The sequence below is a fragment of the Puntigrus tetrazona genome, chromosome 17 (genome assembly GCF_018831695.1).
Source record: "Puntigrus tetrazona isolate hp1 chromosome 17, ASM1883169v1, whole genome shotgun sequence".
Classification (NCBI taxonomy): Eukaryota; Metazoa; Chordata; class Actinopteri; order Cypriniformes; family Cyprinidae; genus Puntigrus; species Puntigrus tetrazona.
This window is the reverse complement of record NC_056715.1, coordinates 16,143,984-16,162,520: the sequence shown is the minus strand read 5'-3', so window position 1 is coordinate 16,162,520 and position 18,537 is coordinate 16,143,984. Positions and strand designations below refer to the sequence as shown.

The window sequence follows — 18,537 nt, the reverse complement described above, 5'->3', positions numbered from 1 at the left end:
TTTTGAAATGTAATGCATGCGCAAGGAAAAGCCTGGGTTTGGTACAAGCAGCATGTATTGCATAAATCCATATTAAATACAATTATAAGGATAACACATCGATAAAACACATTTTAATGGGAAGTTGGTTGTTAATGTTAATACAGCGTTTCAGACATGCTAAAATTATGTGACATCAAATATATGATATGGTATATTAAGTAAAATAATACCATATATCATAGTGTATATATAAATCTTATGCTTAGCAAGGTTGCACTTGTTTGATCAAAACTATAGTAAACCACTAATATTGTGAAATAATAGCAAATGAATTGATCCCTGCTGAAAAGTAATTTAAAAAAATCTAACCGACCCTTGATCTTTTGAACAGTATTGTGTATGATATAAATAATATAAATACATGCACATCAACTATGTTTGAAAAGTCGAGAATGGGCATGTTAAAAGCATGAAAGTGAATTTTGCAATTTGGTTTGCACTTCTGCATAATGTACATGATGTAAAATTCAAAACTGAACAAAGTACTAAACATAAGTATTAAAAAAGCAATAACTCTGAATAAAAAATTACATATGAAGCATCAGTATAAAGCAATCCAACAGCATCCATAATGTATGAATATATAATATATGGTATAAGTCATGACATGACACATGAGATTAAAAGAAAATCTTTTTTCACATAAGCTTGCCATGTAATATCGTGGTGGGATTTCTTAGCTGACTCATCTGTGATGTAGGCGGAGAATAATAGAGGTCCACAACAAGACAACAAGATTGAAGCCATCACGAATTGAGATTTGTTCTCCAAACCAGAGCAAATACATGACACTTAACAGTGTGGGGACTGCCAAACAGTTTCGTGATGCTCTCGCTCGGGCACAAACAGAATGACCTAGAAAGTATTCAATTAAATGCCATACTCAGAGCAGTGTTTTTAATGTTATAGATCGTGCTCATATATATTCTACTGCACTTACTGAATCCCTTCTACGCCAATGAACCTTTCCGAGAATGATTACTTGGTAGGAGCTGCCTGCTTGTTTATCTGCAATTTATTGGGTTTTCCATGTTCTCCATGGCTCCATGCTTTTCTCTGCCATTTTCTCCCTGGTCTCCGTGACCACATAGGACTTCGCAGCCTACACCGGCTCTGTGGAATAACAAGTAATGACTTTACAGTGCCAAGCCAACCTGCTGCTCTCAGCCAGAGTCCTGTCTCCATCAATGACGGCTGATTTGATGATGTGCTTTGAAGAACAGCTTTTCTATAGGCAATAATTATGCATGGCGAGTCTTTTCATCGGTCGAAAATTATGCGTCCTGTACGAACAGGCACAATAATCAATGTCTAAACTTCATTTCTCAAGGTTTCGGGCGTAGATGTGATTCGTATAGATTTCCAGCTGGTATCTAAATGGCCGTTACAGTGCTTTTGCGCACTCGCACTGTACCAGGTGTTTCTGGACTTCATTATGGTGAGAGGCTGGAGATGTGTGTCCTGTCGCATCTCAGGAGGTGGAAGTATGATAAGCCCAGGGGTCGAGGCTGCTCCCAGATTGAATTTATATGTAACAATCTGTTTCCATCTCAGCGGCAGATGCCTGGCAACCACGTCCATGCGATCAGTGGTGAACAGCTGTCATTGTCAAAAGAGAAATCACAGCGAAGGCTGTGAAAAAAAAGAAACATGAAAAGGGAACTGAGGGGTAGTTCTCATTGTAGCAAAGGAAGGGGAGGGGGTCATTGTGAGGAAGTTTTTCTCACCTTTTCTTTCATCAGGGTGTAATTAATAAGAACCATTAAGGCTCAGCAAGGAGTGCAGTACTGTAAATGGATGGATTATCATGATGGTTAACTATTGATGGGCCAGCAACCAACTAGAAGCCTGGTAGGTTTACTAGTTTACAGTATATAGATTATATTTTTATTTGCTATTAACTACAGTTTTCCTTCAATAAATTTCTATAAATAGCTTTTATTGGTAGTTATTACGTTTAGGTATTGGGTAGGATTAGGGATGAAGAATAAGGCATTAATATGTGCTTTTTTATTACAAATAAATGGCTAGTATTTTTGTAATATGCACGCTAATATGCAACTGGCTATGAGACCCTAAAATAAAGTATAACAATATTTTGTTTAACAGCAAAATATATATCGAAATGCTTTAAGTTCGTGATTCATGACACTTCCAGTCCTCCGTCATTTTTTTTGTGATTGGCTATAATAAGATTTTTTAATACATTAATACATTTTCTGCTTTTTATTTATTAGAATGCTATATCATAAAATAAGTTATTTTATTTTAAAGTCACCCTTTTATAGTGCAAGTGCTACAGTCTATTCGGAGAGATAACATTTTAACTATTCACCCTACAAACTGATCAGTTTTAAATACACATACACATATTTGTTGATAGCGCTATGTTTTGTGGTTACATTCAGTTCTTACAAGTTTTCAGCACACACCAGTTAGGTGGAAAACATCTTAAGCGTTTCCCACAATCTTTCTGGGTTAAAAAACATTCCCAAGTAAGATGTATGTATAGTACACCGCAAGGCTTTTGTGGTTCAACTCTGGGTTGTGCTCAGAGTATAAAACCAAATTAGAGGCTGTTTATCTACAGCAGTGCACTCCTGAGAGGGAGAGAACATATATACTAAAGCTGAAGGGTAGATCTGTTGATGTATTGGGGATTGTTGAATATTTTGAGAGGAGAGAAGATGTACAGATGATGAAAGGGGAAGAAGGAGCTTCCATCTGTGGTGGTTTCTCCAAAATGTTTAAACAGCAACTTTGAGACCCATATAAACATATGAACTTTAAATGAACTCGTGTAATTTTATTCATGAAGTCATTCCGCGGTGAAAAATCTAAATTGTTAATGGCCGTAGATGGGACAAGTATGCTCTATGAACAAGAACAAGAAAAATGTGATAACATCCTGTAGCTCATCTAATAGGGCATCGCGGTAGGAGCAAGGTCATGGGTTCGATTCCCAGGTAGCACGTACATTCTCGAACGCATCGCGCAGTCGCTTTCTGCGTGCTCGTCTTGTCTAATACATTCGTTAAACGAAATGTCACATCCATCACTGCAAGGTGTTGTGATATTCTGTCTCATTTGGTGACTGCAACATGTCTCATTTGACACTTCACCATGTCACTTATTCACTCTAGTCTCATTTTCGCCCATCACATCTTCGCCTATCAAGTCATTTCACATTCAAGTGGCATTTGCCAGCAAACAAAAAAATAACACATAATTGTCCTTAAATTCTTGGTGAGAACAAAAGGCCTGGCCGCTTGTATAATGACACATAAACACAGTGCTTAAATATGAGGAGCTTTTAAAGAGGTATCTATCTTCACTGCTCTTATTGTGAATTCACAAGCATTATGTTCTCTCTCTGTCTATCATTTGAGGTAATTACACCCTCTCTCTCTCTCTCTCTCTCTCTCTCAAAAGAGGAGTACCTCTATGGAGGACTCTCCTCTCCTAACACATCATAACACATCAGAAGGCAATAATAGGCCGTAGTCTCTTTGTAAGACATGCATTTCATACATCAGATGTAATTTTTCCTACAAGATCAAACAAAGCGGTGAACAATGTGTTTAATGGCTTGAGTACATCCCCTTTAATAAGTTTAGCAGTTAATTAATCAGTGTCGCAAGTAATGCTTGCGTAGTATGTAACCTTAGTCAACAAAGTCGGTGGTTTTGCCCTGCAGTGCATTTTTTCTTGCTATTCATCATTTCGGAGCAATTGTTTGATCATTATATACTTGCATTTCTGAGGAAGGGGTCTTTGGTGGCTTTTAAAGGGATAGTTCATCTGAGTACGAAAAATGGTCAAAATCCACTAATACTTATGCTGGTCCAAATATGTACTTTTCAGTGAAATTTTAAAGACTGTCAAGGTCACCCTTTTCTATTCGAACTGAACTGGGACCAAAAATTTCAAGCTTTCAAGGGATTCTTTATGAGTCTGCAATATAAGTCTTGATAACACTTTATTTTAGGGTCTCATAACTATATAATCATTAGGGTCTCTTGAAGGCATAAGTCCTTGGCACGATAATAGGAGAAATAGTATTGTTAGAACAGGATTCCCACGGGTCCTTGAAATCCTTGAAGGTTTGCGAATCAGAATTTTTTTTCAAAGTTTTTGCAAACAAGCATACACAGATACAGGTCCTTGAAAGTCCTTGACTTTACTTTGTGCAAGAGGTTTTCTTGAAAAAAAGTTTGTATTATTCCCTTCGGTCCTCTAATTGTAATGTTATTTCGCCAACACGCAGTGGCCTATGCATATTAGTTTGCTTGATTTATGTTAGTTATGTGCATTTACGCTTTACATGAAATTTGTCCCACGTGAGCTACTTTGTGTTATACGTTGCCGTGACGTTCACGTGCACAAACTGCTATGATATTTCACACAGACACACAGACACACACACATTAAATATTAAAAAAATGCCTGGAAAATGCAAGTTTCAAGATATTTAAAAAATCTCAAATCTCAAAAATCTCTTAAATATTTTCACATACAGAAACACCAGTCAAAACGCAAAGAATGATTATTGGCAAGAATGCCAAGAATTTTATTACAGTCAGCATAAACAGCGGTTGATAACGAACAGTTTATTATGGTGCTATTTAGGGTGGCGCTGCCTGTTTCTTTGTAAGAGACTTTTATGGATGAAATCAAATCAAATGAGTGTATGAAATGAGCAAAAGAGCACACAAAGAAACTCACAGAAAAACTACTAGGTAAAAATTCTAAATGAATGACACTGGACTCACTCATTAAGTGGTTTACCACAATGGGGTTAGCATGTTAATTCCCCAAGGTTTCCATATTTCCATTTTGTGTATTCAAAATTGCATTTAAAACATTAATCTCATAACATGAATGCAGTTGTAATTGTGCTATGTAAATTCATTTGTTTGCTAACAGCCTTAGTGTAAATGGAATCTACTGATCGATACTAAGTTGACATGAAATATGATGCATACTTTTAATAAGGTTTTAAATATTTCCTTTATAAAAGAAAATAAGCTCCTGAGGTTAATATAAATAGAAGTGTAAAAGCTGATAGAACACAGGCAAAACATTGCTTCAGAATAAATATTAGGTTATATGTTTGTAAAATAATGTGTCATTTGCATCAGAGGTTTAGTCTTAAATTTCATTCTACTGAAGACAATGTAGCTTCAGAAAGTATTATAAAGTAGTTTGTAGTGTTCAGAGAAACATAAAATGAATGTAAGTACACTCTTAAAATAAAGGTGCTTCATGATGCCTTGTTGTCAAAATGGTTCCTTAAAGAACCTTTAATATTTGAAGAACCTTTCTGTTTCTTTGTGGTGAAAGAACGTTCTTTAGATTATAAAAAGGTAAGAAAGCAACCTTTGAAAGAACCTTTGACCGAATGGTTTGTGGAACCAAAAATGGTTCTTCTACGGCATTGATTTGAAGAACCTGTATTTTTATAAAATAAATATTTTTGTATGAACCGTCCCTTTAAGACTGCATATATTCATGGAGAATCCACAGTACGGCCCAGATCAGTTTATTTGTTTGCATAAACCAGACACTGTGGCTGTATTAATATTGCTGCCTGTGTTTTAACATGTAGCTCCGTGCCTAGAGTTGTTACACACCCCTCCGCCAACTGTTATCAGACAGCACACAAGCAACAGGAGCATTACAGCGAGCCAGCCGTTTCTCTCCTGCTGACATTTGCCATTCATTCACATTCACATCAGCATGAGTTTTCTTTTCTGTGGTTCTTTTTATGTCTCTCCCATGCACCTTTTCAATTTCTCTGCCTTCCTCCTTTGTTAGCTTGTTGTTCTCTTGTAAAGAACGAATAAAAGCAATCATGCCTTGAATGACGGAAGGTCAAATTGAGTGTGTTCATAAAACACTGGACTTTGAACTGCATGGTCAATATTCAGTTGAAAATAAGGGAGTGAAGCAGCTGCTCATCGTATGTCTGCTCGAGGTAGAGAAATTTCAGTCAGCCCCGCTTTTATAACATCATCTTAAATTACTGGAAAGAAATTGAGAAAAATATATACAGAGTATGCTTCCTTTTTTTACCACTAGGTGAATTTAAGTTATTATTATTGTTGTTGTTGTTGTTTTTATCATCATCATCATCATCATCATCATCACCCTACACCACTGTTCCAAAGTTTGTGGACATTATGACGTTTTGTATTATTATTTATTCTATGTTTTAAATAAATACTTTAAAAGAAAATATTCAAATATATATATTTTTTACTGTCACTGTTTCAAATACTGTTCTTCTGAACCTTCAGTTCGTGAAATAATCATCAAAATGTATTAGTTTCCATGAAAATGTTAAGCAGCACGACTGTTTTCAACAGATAAGAATTGTTCGTTTTATTACTTTTCTTCTCGTGACAATGTGGTTATTATTATTTTTGTTATGCATATATGTGATGAACAGCATGTCTCTCGGTGATCTGGTAACTGTCACAAAAAAAAAAACCATGAAGACAAATACTCGCATATGTATCACCACATGGTAAAAATAAAGGTAATAAGGTAAAAATGTGTCCTGACAGATGTTTCTTTTATAGACAGTTTTGTTACTTACATCGGCGACAGTCTTACAATTTAATTTAAACCATATTGCAGTTCTTAATAATGTTACCGTTGTTGCTCACAAGAAAGGAGTATCAATTAAGCATAACTGAACATCGGAAATGACAACATTTGTTTTTTTTTAATTGCAGAGGAAAGGCCAGACTGTTCCAAGGCGAGATGTGAGGTGCAGTTTTCTCCACGCTGCCCAGAAGACTCTATATTGATCGAGGGCTATGCTCCACCAGGTGAATGTTGCCCCCTGCCCAGCCGCTGCGTGTGTAGCCCAGCTGGGTGTCTGAGGAAAGTTTGCCAGCCCGGGCACCTCAACATCCTGGTTTCCAAGAGCTCAGGCAAACCTGGCGAGTGTTGTGACCTCTACGAATGCAAACCAGGTAATACATTTCAATATGTTGTGACTTGATTCCATCGTCACGCGGTGCACCGTGTAGGTCAACTAGCTTACGGCAACCAGACCGGTATAAACCAGTCTGCGCTAGCAGGGTATAAACAAATAGTTCTCCAAAAAAATAGAAAAGGATAGTGTATGGTGTAAAAGTTCTTCTAAGAGCTTCAACTTTTATGTTCTACCTGATCTCATGGTGTCACGAATGAGCGGTCTGAGGCGTGCGGATCCATGTGCAGGCTTTTATTAAGCGAAGGCATGGTGATAACAGGGCAGGCGTCGAACAGGGCTAACAGATATATAGGAGGCGAGGCAATAACAAAATCCAGAGACAGGCGGAGGTCAGGTCAGGCGGCAAAGCGATCAGAGAAACAGTAAACAGACAGGGTCAAAACCAGGAAAACAAAGACTAAGGAAAACTCGAGAACCAACAATAGAACAGGCGAAACAATGCAACCTGCAGGTGGTGGCTTGCTACAGTTTTTATAGTCCTGGAACAGGAAGTAGCAGCAGAGGAAGTGATCGCAGATCACCCAGGGTGAAGCTCCTCTGCTGGCTTGGTGACATAGCCCCCTCCTAGGAGGCGACTCCTGGCGCTCCATAAAACAAACAAAAACACTGTGAGCTTGGGAGGGGTTCCGGGAGGGGTCAGCAAGCGGAGTCAGGGGAGGAAGAGACGGAGGGAGGAGCCAGGGAGAAGACAGGAGTCCGGGCGGGAGGTGATCCAGAGCCCAGCTATGGTGGTCAACAGTGGAGCCGACGGAGGGAGGAGCCATGGAAGAGGAACAGCCATCGACTCCATGGCGCCGACCGATGGCGGCGGAGCAGGTGGCGGAGGAGACTGAAGCGGAGGTGGAGAGCCGAAGAGCCAAGGTGGCGTTGAGGCGCTGGAGGTCTAGGCGACGCCACAGGCTTCGGCAACTGATGCGAGAGCGGGGGACGAGAAGGGACGCTGCGGAGCCAGGCGACAGAGGACTGAGGTGGAGCCGGGGAAGGGAGGAGCCTGACAGAGCCGGAGGGATGGAGGGATGAGGCGAAGCTGGAGGAGTGGAATCCTGAGGCGACGGATGGTCGACGACCGACCAAGGCGTAGCCGGAGAGCGATGGAGCCTGGTGGAGCTGGTGGATTGACGGAGCACGGTGGAGCGGAGGGAGCTAGGAGCCTAAGGGAAGCCGACGGGTCTACAAGCCGAGGTGGAGTCCGGGGCTCGGAGGCGGGACGATGAAGTGAGGATCCTTCACCCACAGCGGCGATGGAGACTGGCAGACCCGTGGCGAGCTCCAGGTGGAGGGCAGAGGATGAGTGCAGGGCTGCTGGGATCCATCGTCGGCGGCGTGTGGCAAGGGTGGGAGGGTGGGATAACTTGAGGCGGCGCACGAGGCGCGGGCAGTGGGCGAGGCGCACGAGGCGCGGGCAGTGGGCCGGGCGCACGCGCGCAGGCAGTGGGCCGGGCGCCACAGCGCGGGCAGTGGGCGAGCGCGCGCGGCGCGGGCAGTGGGCGGGGCGCGCTGGCGCGGGCAGTGGGCGGGGCGCACGAGGCGCGGGCAGTGGGCCAGGCGCCGCGAGGCGCGGGCAGTGGGCGGGGCGCCGCAGCGCGGGCACTGGAGGCTCTGCACGAGGCGCGGGCACTGGAGGCTCTGCAGGCGCGGGCACTGGAGGCTCTGCACGCAGGCGCGGGCACTGGAGGCTCTGCACGAGGCGCGGGCACTGGAGGCTCTGCACGAGGCGCGGGCACTGGAGGCTCTGCACGAGGCGCGGGCACTGGAGGCTCTGCACGAGGCGGGCACTGGAGGCTCTGCACGGCAGGCGGCCATGTTGGAAAGCGGCGCAGGGCAGGCGGCGGCCATGTTGGAAAAGCGGCTCTGGGCAGGCGGCGACCATCTTGGGAAGCGGCTCTGGGCAGGCGGCGACCATCTTGGGAAGCGGCTCTGGGCAGGCGGCGACCATCTTGGGAAGCGGCTCTGGGCAGGCGGCGACCATCTTGGGAAGCGGCTCTGGGCAGGCGGCATCCATCTTGGGAAGCGGCTCTGGGCAGGCGGCATCCATCTTGGGAAGCGGCTCTGGGCAGGCGGCATCCATCTTGGGAAGCGGCTCTGGGCAGGCGGCGACCATCTTGGGAAGCGGCTCTGGGCAGGCGGCGACCATCTTGGGAAGCGGCTCTGGGCAGGCGGCGACCATCTTGGGAAGCGGCTCTGGGCAGGCGGCGACCATCTTGGGAAGCGGCTCTGGGCAGGCGGCATCCATCTTGGGAAGCGGCTCTGGGCAGGCGGCATCCATCTTGGGAAGCGGCTCTGGGCAGGCGGCATCCATCTTGGGAAGCGGCTCTGGGCAGGCGGCATCCATCTTGGGAAGCGGCTCTGGGCAGGCGGCATCCATCTTGGGCATAAATGCAGTGTCTTCTTCCTCCATAATACCCAACGTGAGAGCTGACCCCACAGTCACTAAACCAAACTCAATAAAGTGTGCCAGTGATTCACGTGGACCCTCTCGAACAAGTTGTGTTTTGAGTGGCTGATTTATTCCCTCGTGAAAAAATTCAATTAGCAAACAGTCCGGTAAATCAGAGAAGTAAGCCAGGTCCAGAAATTCCTGAGTATAATCCTCAAGTGATCGGGTGCCCTGCTTGAGGGTTAGCAAAGACATTGCAAGGTGCATACCTGGCCATGGTTCGGGTGAAAAGCCGCTGGATCCTGGTGTGAGGTTGCATTCTGTCACGAATGAGCGGTCTGAGGCGTGCGGATCCATGTGCAGGCTTTTATTAAACGAAGGCATGGTGATAACAGGCAGGCGTCGAACAGGGCTAACAGATATATAGGAGCGAGGCAATAACAAAATCCAGAGACAGGCGGAGGTCAGGTCAGGCGGCAAGCGATCAGAGAAACAGTAAACAGACAGGGTCAAAACCAGGAAAACAAAGACTAAGGAAAACTCGAGAACCAACAATAGAACAGGCGAAACAATGCAACCTGCAGGTGAGTGGCTTGCTACAGTTTTTATAGTCCTGGAACAGGAAGTAGCAGCAGAGGAAGTGATCGCAGATCACCCAGGGTAAGAAGCTCCCTCTGCTGGCTTGGTGACACATGGCATGAACACACCTGGGTGCACTTTTTAGCGAGACACAAAATATGTACCAACAACTACATTTCACTGCAGTTTCTGAAAGAAATGAACACTTGAGGCAGTAAAACTCTCACACATTTTATTCCTTTGCACAAAATGTACAGAATTTTGACTAATACAGCGTATTTTTTGCACAATTGCTTGAAGAATATTATGCGATTTTGAAATAATATTAATATGCTGGGAGATTTAAAATCGAATGCTTTTGAATGTTAGCATCACACATATGCAGCTTCATATCTATGGGTTTTCATAAACAGTAGGTTTGTTTGGTAGCTCACGGAGTACAGTAATGTACATGAGAGACAAGGAGCTCTGATCTGAATCCCATGTAACTACAGTTCGACAAAACAGATAAAAATCTATATAAAAGGTAGTTGAAATTCCACAGTTGCATCAACAAATGACTTTTTATATCAGTTTTGAATTTGGTAATGCTATCGGGAAGGTTTAGGATTGTATTTGGTGTAGGGCATATTTCCAACATGGTGGAGCATTAACAAAACGCACCTATATCAGCGTAATAAAAAATGTGCAAGGGTTCACATATTGAACCTGTGTTAGTGCCACTCAATGGACATTTCTCTATGAAACTGTGGCAAAAAGTGCACAGGTACGTCATTTTATGATACCTGGTTATTTATGTTTAATGAAAAACAAACTACATACATGTTTGGAACATGAGGTGTTAGTATATGATGACCAAATTTCCATTTGAGGGTGAAATATCTCTCTATGTTGGTTTTTCTGAAATAAAAAGCATGCAGCCTAAACTTTTCTTGCAATATCAAATTCTTTTCCTGCTACAGCAACGGATGGAATGTTGTGGAGTCTTGGGAATCCACGCCAGGAACCGGCTACAGTGATAGATTTGAATTCTTTGCAGGTTATCTCAAGATGCTGTCATAGTACCTTAATTTTTATATATCTTCTTCTGTCATGCTGTATTTTGCTGCAATATGGCAGCCTTGAGCAGAGATAGGCACTTGGCTTCAACATGACATAAAAAACAACAGTAATTCATTTCCCAATACACTAAAGAGCGCGATTTCGTGATTTGGGAGTTTGCCAAAGCCTTTGAGACATGCCAAATCCATGGGCTGTTGAAAATACATGAGTGGTTCTGCTTCCAGAGACAGTTTGGTAGATGGGACACAAATGCTTTGGGTTTGATTTTGTAAGACAGTTTTCTAAAACTCTAGCAAAATTTACATGAAAAAAAAAAAAAGTTTGAATAATGCTGTCAAACGATTAATCACGATCAATCACATCCAAAATATTTTTTTTGTTTACATATTGTATGTATGTGTACTGTGAATATTTATTTTATTTATAGAAATGCAAGTTTGTATTTCAAATATTCGTTTTATTATTATATATTTATATATAATCACATACGTAAATATAGACACATTTTCTAAATGTATATTGAATGTGTATGCATAATGAATATACACAAAACACAGTGCAAAAAGTTTATTTTGAATGCGATTAATCGCAATTAGTCATTTGATAAATTTTTTTAAGATTTCATCAGTTCACATTGTTCATATTATGTAACTGAAAGATAGTCATAACTGACCTCTGAAACTGTTTGATAATGTTAACCGACTGCAATTTATTACACAATATTTGACATTAAACCTACGTTATAAAAGACTTAAGCACTGTAAACAGCATGTGCTGAAGTTTATGGTGTGATATAACAGGTAAATCGTTTGCTTGGATGAGAGTTTGATGAAGTGTTTTAATTATAGGCTTTGATGTGAAGTGCTAAATGTTTCATGTTTTGTTTTGTGTTCAGTGTTCAGTGTAGACTGCAGCACAGTAGAGTGTCCACCGGTGAAGCCTGTCCAGTGTCCGGCAGACAGCTATGAGACTCAGGTCAGACTGACAGCAGATGGCTGCTGCACCCTTCCTACCAGGTTAGTCTCACACTCAAAACGTTACACACGTCTCATAATCAATTCAGGTTAGCGTTATGTCTATTTGCAAATTAGGTACGCTTGTTATATCTATCACCCACAGTGTTCAAGATAGAAGTTATCTGTTTGCCGGTTTAACTCCCACAGTCCCAGTTACACTATTACATCGGTGTCATGCTCGCGCGTATGATTAGATGTTACACCTGTGTAACTCTCGTAATCCCAGGTACACTATTACACCAAACTCAAATCATATCCGCATTTTTGTTCGGACCAACAAGACTAACAAGTGGGCGGGCAATACGCTAATGTTTCGTGACGATGTTTTGAGAGTCGATAACTTTATACACAATCAGATTTAAAACTGTGCAGAATGTTTTCATTCGGTTAGAGCTGTGTTACACACTGCAAGAAAGGTCATTTTCAACAATCCCTAAGAGGGGCACTTACTAACAAACTGCGTGTGTAGCATTACAAACAAATAACTGCACTTGAAGCTTTAGTAAAAGTGCCCCAAATATTATAACGAAGAGGAACTATATGTTTACACGTGAAATACTGGAGGGGATGTTGGATGGACGTTGGATGTAATGACGCGTGCCATGAATCAATCTGTGCACTATAACATGTAAAATTGGAACATTCTAAAAGCATATTTATGTAAATACCTGAACCATAATATTATCTTATTTATAATAAAATAATGTAAACATGGTCGCTGTTACACCGGTCTCATGCTCACAGGTATGTTTAGACGTTACACCTGTGTAACACTTACGAATCCCATTTACATTGTTACAGACAATGTAGATGTTACATGTTTCGTGTAGACATTACTCTTGCTACGGTATAGGATAGCTATACACCTGTCTCATGCCAGTAATCCAGGTTAGAGCAAAACGATTGCCCAAAGAACATTATTTTTCACCATTTTAGCCTCGGTTCTCAAATCCCAGTGTGTCTCGGAGTATTAATATTGTATTATTTCAGCACTGAAAGTTAATAACTTCAGAGTGACAGAAGAGAGTGTTTTGTTGTTATGAATTAGGTATGACAGGCCCCCCGCCAGCATCTCTCTCTCTCTCTCTCTCTCTCTCTCTCTCTCTCTGTCTCAATTTCCCTGTTTCTCTCCCTCTCTTCCACTCAGATGCGAGTGTTTGCCTGGCCTCTGCACCTTCCCACAGTGCTCAGCGGGGACTTCCCCACAGGTCGTGTCCCGTGGCGATGGAACACCTGGGAGGTGCTGCGATGTGTTCGAGTGTGTCAACGGTAGGTTCTGTTTTCTGTGTGTCTTAATTAGTGTTTATGTGTAGGTGTTTTGGGAAGGTCGTCTAGTCAGTGGGCAGAACCCTGTCGCTGCTGCCATAGTGACCGGCCATTAGCTAAAACAGAACATTACCCAAAACACACTACAGAAAATACATACTTTTATTACATCTGTACTCTCTCTTTTAAAAAAATCAATTTGCAGTGTTTTTAATGTTAATTGGATGGAATTTTAATTCATTTTACATTTAATGGCTTTAATAAACCCCAAAAAGGCATAGCTTATTATTGTTCCCTAAATTACTCTTTCTGTGTCTCTGCAAGGCAGAATGTCGGCTGAGTATTGTAGTTAGAGCTACATTAACAGCAATTTCCTGATCATTGCAGAAAACAGCATGAATGAATTATATTGCTATACATTTGTATATTTAAGATTTTATGCCTTCTTATACTTGTATTTTGAAGTTAATATATTTGATACTTTTATTGTATTTTTTTATTTATACATGATGGTGATACTTTTCTTCATTTTTGAATTCTTAAAGTTAGGTCGCATTTTTTTTTTACCAAATAGAGGACGAACACTCAAAAGGCAGAAGCACAGTGTGATAAACACATTTATTTAAAATGTGACATCTTGTGTAGAAATGGTGGTAACAAAAAAGAAGCCTAGGCTACCATTGCAGTTTAAGCATATGTTTGTGTGTGTGAGAAGTGGGGAAGGAAATTGGAAAATCTTAACAAGAGACACTCAAATGAGCATATGTTAGAAAATGCATTTTGTACATACACTGCTATTCATACAGGACATCTGTGGTTTCCCACATTTTAAAAGCACATATACAGTGTATATATATATATATATATATATATATATATATATATATATATATATATATATATAGGGCTAGGCAATATATCACACAAAATATTTATGCGCATCTCATCAGTAAAGCCGTCTCTTTGATTAGCGGTAAATTTCGAGATGAGCATGAATATATCCTGCAATATATTGGCCAAACCTATATATACACATATATACATACAAAATACGTTATTATTCATAAGTGACATCTGCGGTTACCCACTTTTTGAAGGCACTTGTGCTTCTTATGCACAACCATGCACAAACGCTACACAGTGCTCCTAACTAATAAAACCTGCACTGAGAATTGGGACAGAAAAAGAGAGCTTAACCCCACAGTACCTGTGGGCAGAGCTGTGTGCAGGTGGTGGAGAACTCTTTCAGATGAAGAGAACGCAGGCGACAGGTGGACAAAAGCCACAGGAAATCAGCACCAAATCAAAGCTGGAAAGATTCAGCGAGCACCAGGCCGTATGTCGCGCATTGGGCCTATTCCATATTCGTGGATAGACAACCGCCGAGAGGAAGACAACAGAATCAGGGCTCCATCCAAGCGCAAAGCCTCAAGAGTGGTGCTCTGAATAAAGGGACCCATGAAAACAATCCCACTTGCCCTCTAGTTGTTTATTTCCTTCCCTTCACCTAGGCCTAGGGCACACAATACATGAAAGACGTAGCAGAAAAGTGAAGCAAAGAGAGCGCGACCCAAGGACTTGCTTTTCCATATTCGTCACCTTCCTTTCAAGCACGTATGTATATAAACAAGCTAGCATAAATAGCGGTGTGGGTGTGAGGTGCCAGGTTGCGTGTCGTCTTCACAGCGGGCGCGAAATTAGCCTGAGGCTGATTTGAGAACAAAGCGCTGAGGCCGGAGAGCTGCGCGGGAGCATCAAAGCTCGAACAGAAATACAGGCTAATTGAACATCTGGCCACCGGTGGCTGTGTACAGTGTAGAGGCCGATCTCATATTCCATAGCTGAGGGGGTGGGGAGAACATGAAGGAGTGACGAAAAGAGAAGATGAACTCATCCTTGGATGGACAGAAACTGATTAATATTCAAAAGATATCACACGGACGTCATTAGATGAGTGACCTTCGAGACTGTCGTGGCATGAACAAATTGGCACAACAGATGAATACGCTGCAGATGCGAGAAAACCACAGACGGTCTTTTTCTGTGGAGCAAAAACACATGATTTGGATTAGTATATCAGTACTTTTTTGGAATGGTAGTGAACGGAGACTAAAGCTTTGTATCTTAAAAATAATCCAAATAACCATAAAAGTAGGATAAATAATGATATGAGAGACGAGTTTGGAATAACCTTTTAGAGTGAGTAAATCATGACAGATCTTGCATTTTTTTGGGCCAAATATTCCTTTCGGTTGTAATTCACCTGATAATCTTCCATTAGTTGAAGGATCACTGTACCGAGTGAGGTTTATGAACAAATGATTCGAATTAATCATGTGAATCTTGTGAGCTGGATTAACTGACGTACTGTATTGAAAAGATCCAACTCAAAAGAACACCATAATATACTCATGAATGTGTCAAAAGAGAGCATTTTAGTGAATAATTAGATTTCTCTGGCCTGTTTCTTCTGGCAAAGCTAGTGTATGACTTCAGAAGCCTTAAAATATACTCCACAAGTCATATTAACCACCATTTTGGAGCGTTACAGCCCAAGTCCTCATTTACTTTCATTATTTTGTAATGTGTGCGCAGAACATTCTTCAGAATTTCTCTTTTTGTGCTCCACTAAAGAAGTCAAGTTATACAGGACCGGAATGACATGAGGGTAAATAGATAATGACAGAATATTCATTTTGGGTCGGACTATCCCTTTAATTTGATTTACATAATGCTGGGCTGCTGGAAACTGTCTCTATGAATCTTTAATTGGAAGAAGGATCCAGCATCTTTCACTTCTGTCCTCTGTAACGTGTGATAAGATTTATTCAATGCGGCATGCCTTAATGAGGATTTGAGGCTTATTAAATTCAGTTTATATTGTGTTTATTTGAAGTTTTTCCCTGTAGATTTGTCACGTTGGCACCTCATGGAAATGTTGCAAGCTGGTCATTAGCTGGTCCAAGATGGTCTAAATTAGTCTTGTGTAGCCAGATGTTTTACTGTCTGCATAAACTCGGGACCAGGTTGCAGCTTATTCTGACAAAGAAACAAACAAACGTGTCTGTTTAGATGGAAGGAGTCCAAGTGACGGACATGTAAATTAACCAACTACAATGACACGCTGGCGAAATGCTTCTTGTTGTTAATTACATAAAACATTTTAGTAAATAAATACTTTTTTGTGATTTTATTTCAATTAATCACAAACATAACAAATTGTATTTGTAAACTTTTTATAAATAACCCTCAAACTATATCTTATAACAACAAGCACGTTTTACATAATACTTTTTAATGGCATCTCTTTAACCAAATATATAATATTGAGCTGATCTGGATACATAGTATAAGATATAATAAGTCATTAAAGAAATTTATAGCTAACATTTTAAACATTTTATTAGAACTAAAGTGTAAACTGTCAACCTACTTTTACATAGTTTTGGTCCCCGTTCGTTATTATTCCTAAAACCGGCTTAATCTTTATTTTTTCAGCTGGGCGGTGTAAATACAAGAAACGTTATCTATACAGAGAATCAAAACTTTGAAGTTTTGAAGATGAATATTTGAGTAGATCATCCATGCCATTTCTGAACGAATTCACGGCTTGATGAGTCTAGAAACAGCAGATGTCAGACAGTCAGAATGCCATCTTTCTGTGCCAGCCGTTCGCTCGCTCACTTTCTCCCCAAGGCGTCCGCATACACTTCCAAAGGCAAGTGTTTGGGATGGCAACAGAGTGAGCATTCTCAGACCGTGTTTGCGCACCACATTTCTCTCTCAGACAGTGATGTCACCCTTTTGGGGAGTAGATAAGAAGAAGGACTGATTAGCAAGTGTATGTGTGCATCTAATCTAGAACATTCCCACCCTGAGCTAATCGCAACTTTCCCAAAAAATTCAAAACGTGAGGTAACTCTGACCACACCAAGGAATTTCAGTTTTATGCATCTCGTAATGCACCAAATGTGTTGCTAAAGATAGCTTCTTTTTTAGTTGCGCTCCTCCGCTGTGTTTCGCATTAGGTTTGTTTTCAATTTTAATTCGCGGCTTTTTTCACTTGCCACATAGAAGCTTGCATCAAAATCAAAGTGAATATGTGAACATTTTGTTTGACAAAACAGCAGCCACCCTGCCGCATTTGTGCATGGTAGATTTGCTTTGTCATTAGTGATATTTTTAGTCCCGTAATTATCTTTGTGCATCTTCACACATGAACTGGCACACCTGTCAGTCCCCATTCATACAGCCCCACTGCTACGAGCCCCATCATTACGTTAATGTTTACCCAGAGAGCAGTTGTCATGGAGAAGGGCATGATTGGCGCTTTGCGCGAGCTGTTCAACCTAGGGATAGAAGGGCGATGTAATAGAGGTTACTAGTGCCGCTTTCAATCCTCTTCTCAGCATCGAGAAGCTTGATTGTGTTGTCGACGCTTAAGCGGTTAGCATTAGGATTAGCTCTGTAAACAGTAGCATGTTGTTCAGCCTCAAATGACGTATGGAAGAACAATACGTGCTCTTTCAGAGGACAAGCGTGGATTAGGACACGTCACTCTAAAGGAAATGCTTAAACGGCTGTTCATTCTTTCGAGAGATTATAAGCCTTGAAATCACATTTTTACCAAGCTCAGCCAGTAAATGACATAACATTTCAGTTTAACCACTAGCATAAACATAACACCATGGCCCACCGAGAAGCACGGACTTCTCTTTTTCTCTTTTCAGAGAAAGCGTTGTCGGAAGAGGAAAGTGATTTTAAGGTAGGGCTCGAATAGGAGTCACCGAGGGGCCATTCAAATAACGCGTGCACTGTGAAGCCTACGATGATTGACGGGCCCCGTAGGCACTATGCTCTCCCTTTTATACTCTGCTCTTATTTATGTCTGCTCCGACACAGCGGCCGCTATCTTTCACTGATAAAAAATGGGAAAACATGCACACAAAGGCGCCGTCTTTTTTGTTTTGTTTTGTTTCTCGACAACTTAGCCTTGATTTGCAGGTGTTGTGCGGTTGTAGTGATTTGCATGTCCAGAGCAGTGGCGGGTCTTGGCAGCACAAGGCGCAACTGTGGAGCGGCACGTTATCACATTATTTAGTCTGCCTCTCAGCAGCTGCAGCCAAAACAAGCTAGCCTGCAGCATGAGGGAGGGCTGAAAAACACCGGGAGGCAGCTCCTGTTGGGCT

General features: G+C 41.5%; 1 protein-coding gene across 1 annotated transcript in view; it reads left to right on the top strand.

Annotated features, from left to right (window-relative positions):
• LOC122362009 (cysteine-rich motor neuron 1 protein-like) overlaps positions 1-18,537 on the top strand; it is an 89,493-nt gene that overhangs the window by 45,094 nt on the left and 25,862 nt on the right. The window contains 3 exon segments of the mRNA XM_043263248.1: positions 6,783-7,025; positions 11,962-12,082; positions 13,230-13,351. Coding sequence (XP_043119183.1) covers positions 6,783-7,025; positions 11,962-12,082; positions 13,230-13,351 — 486 coding nt within the window.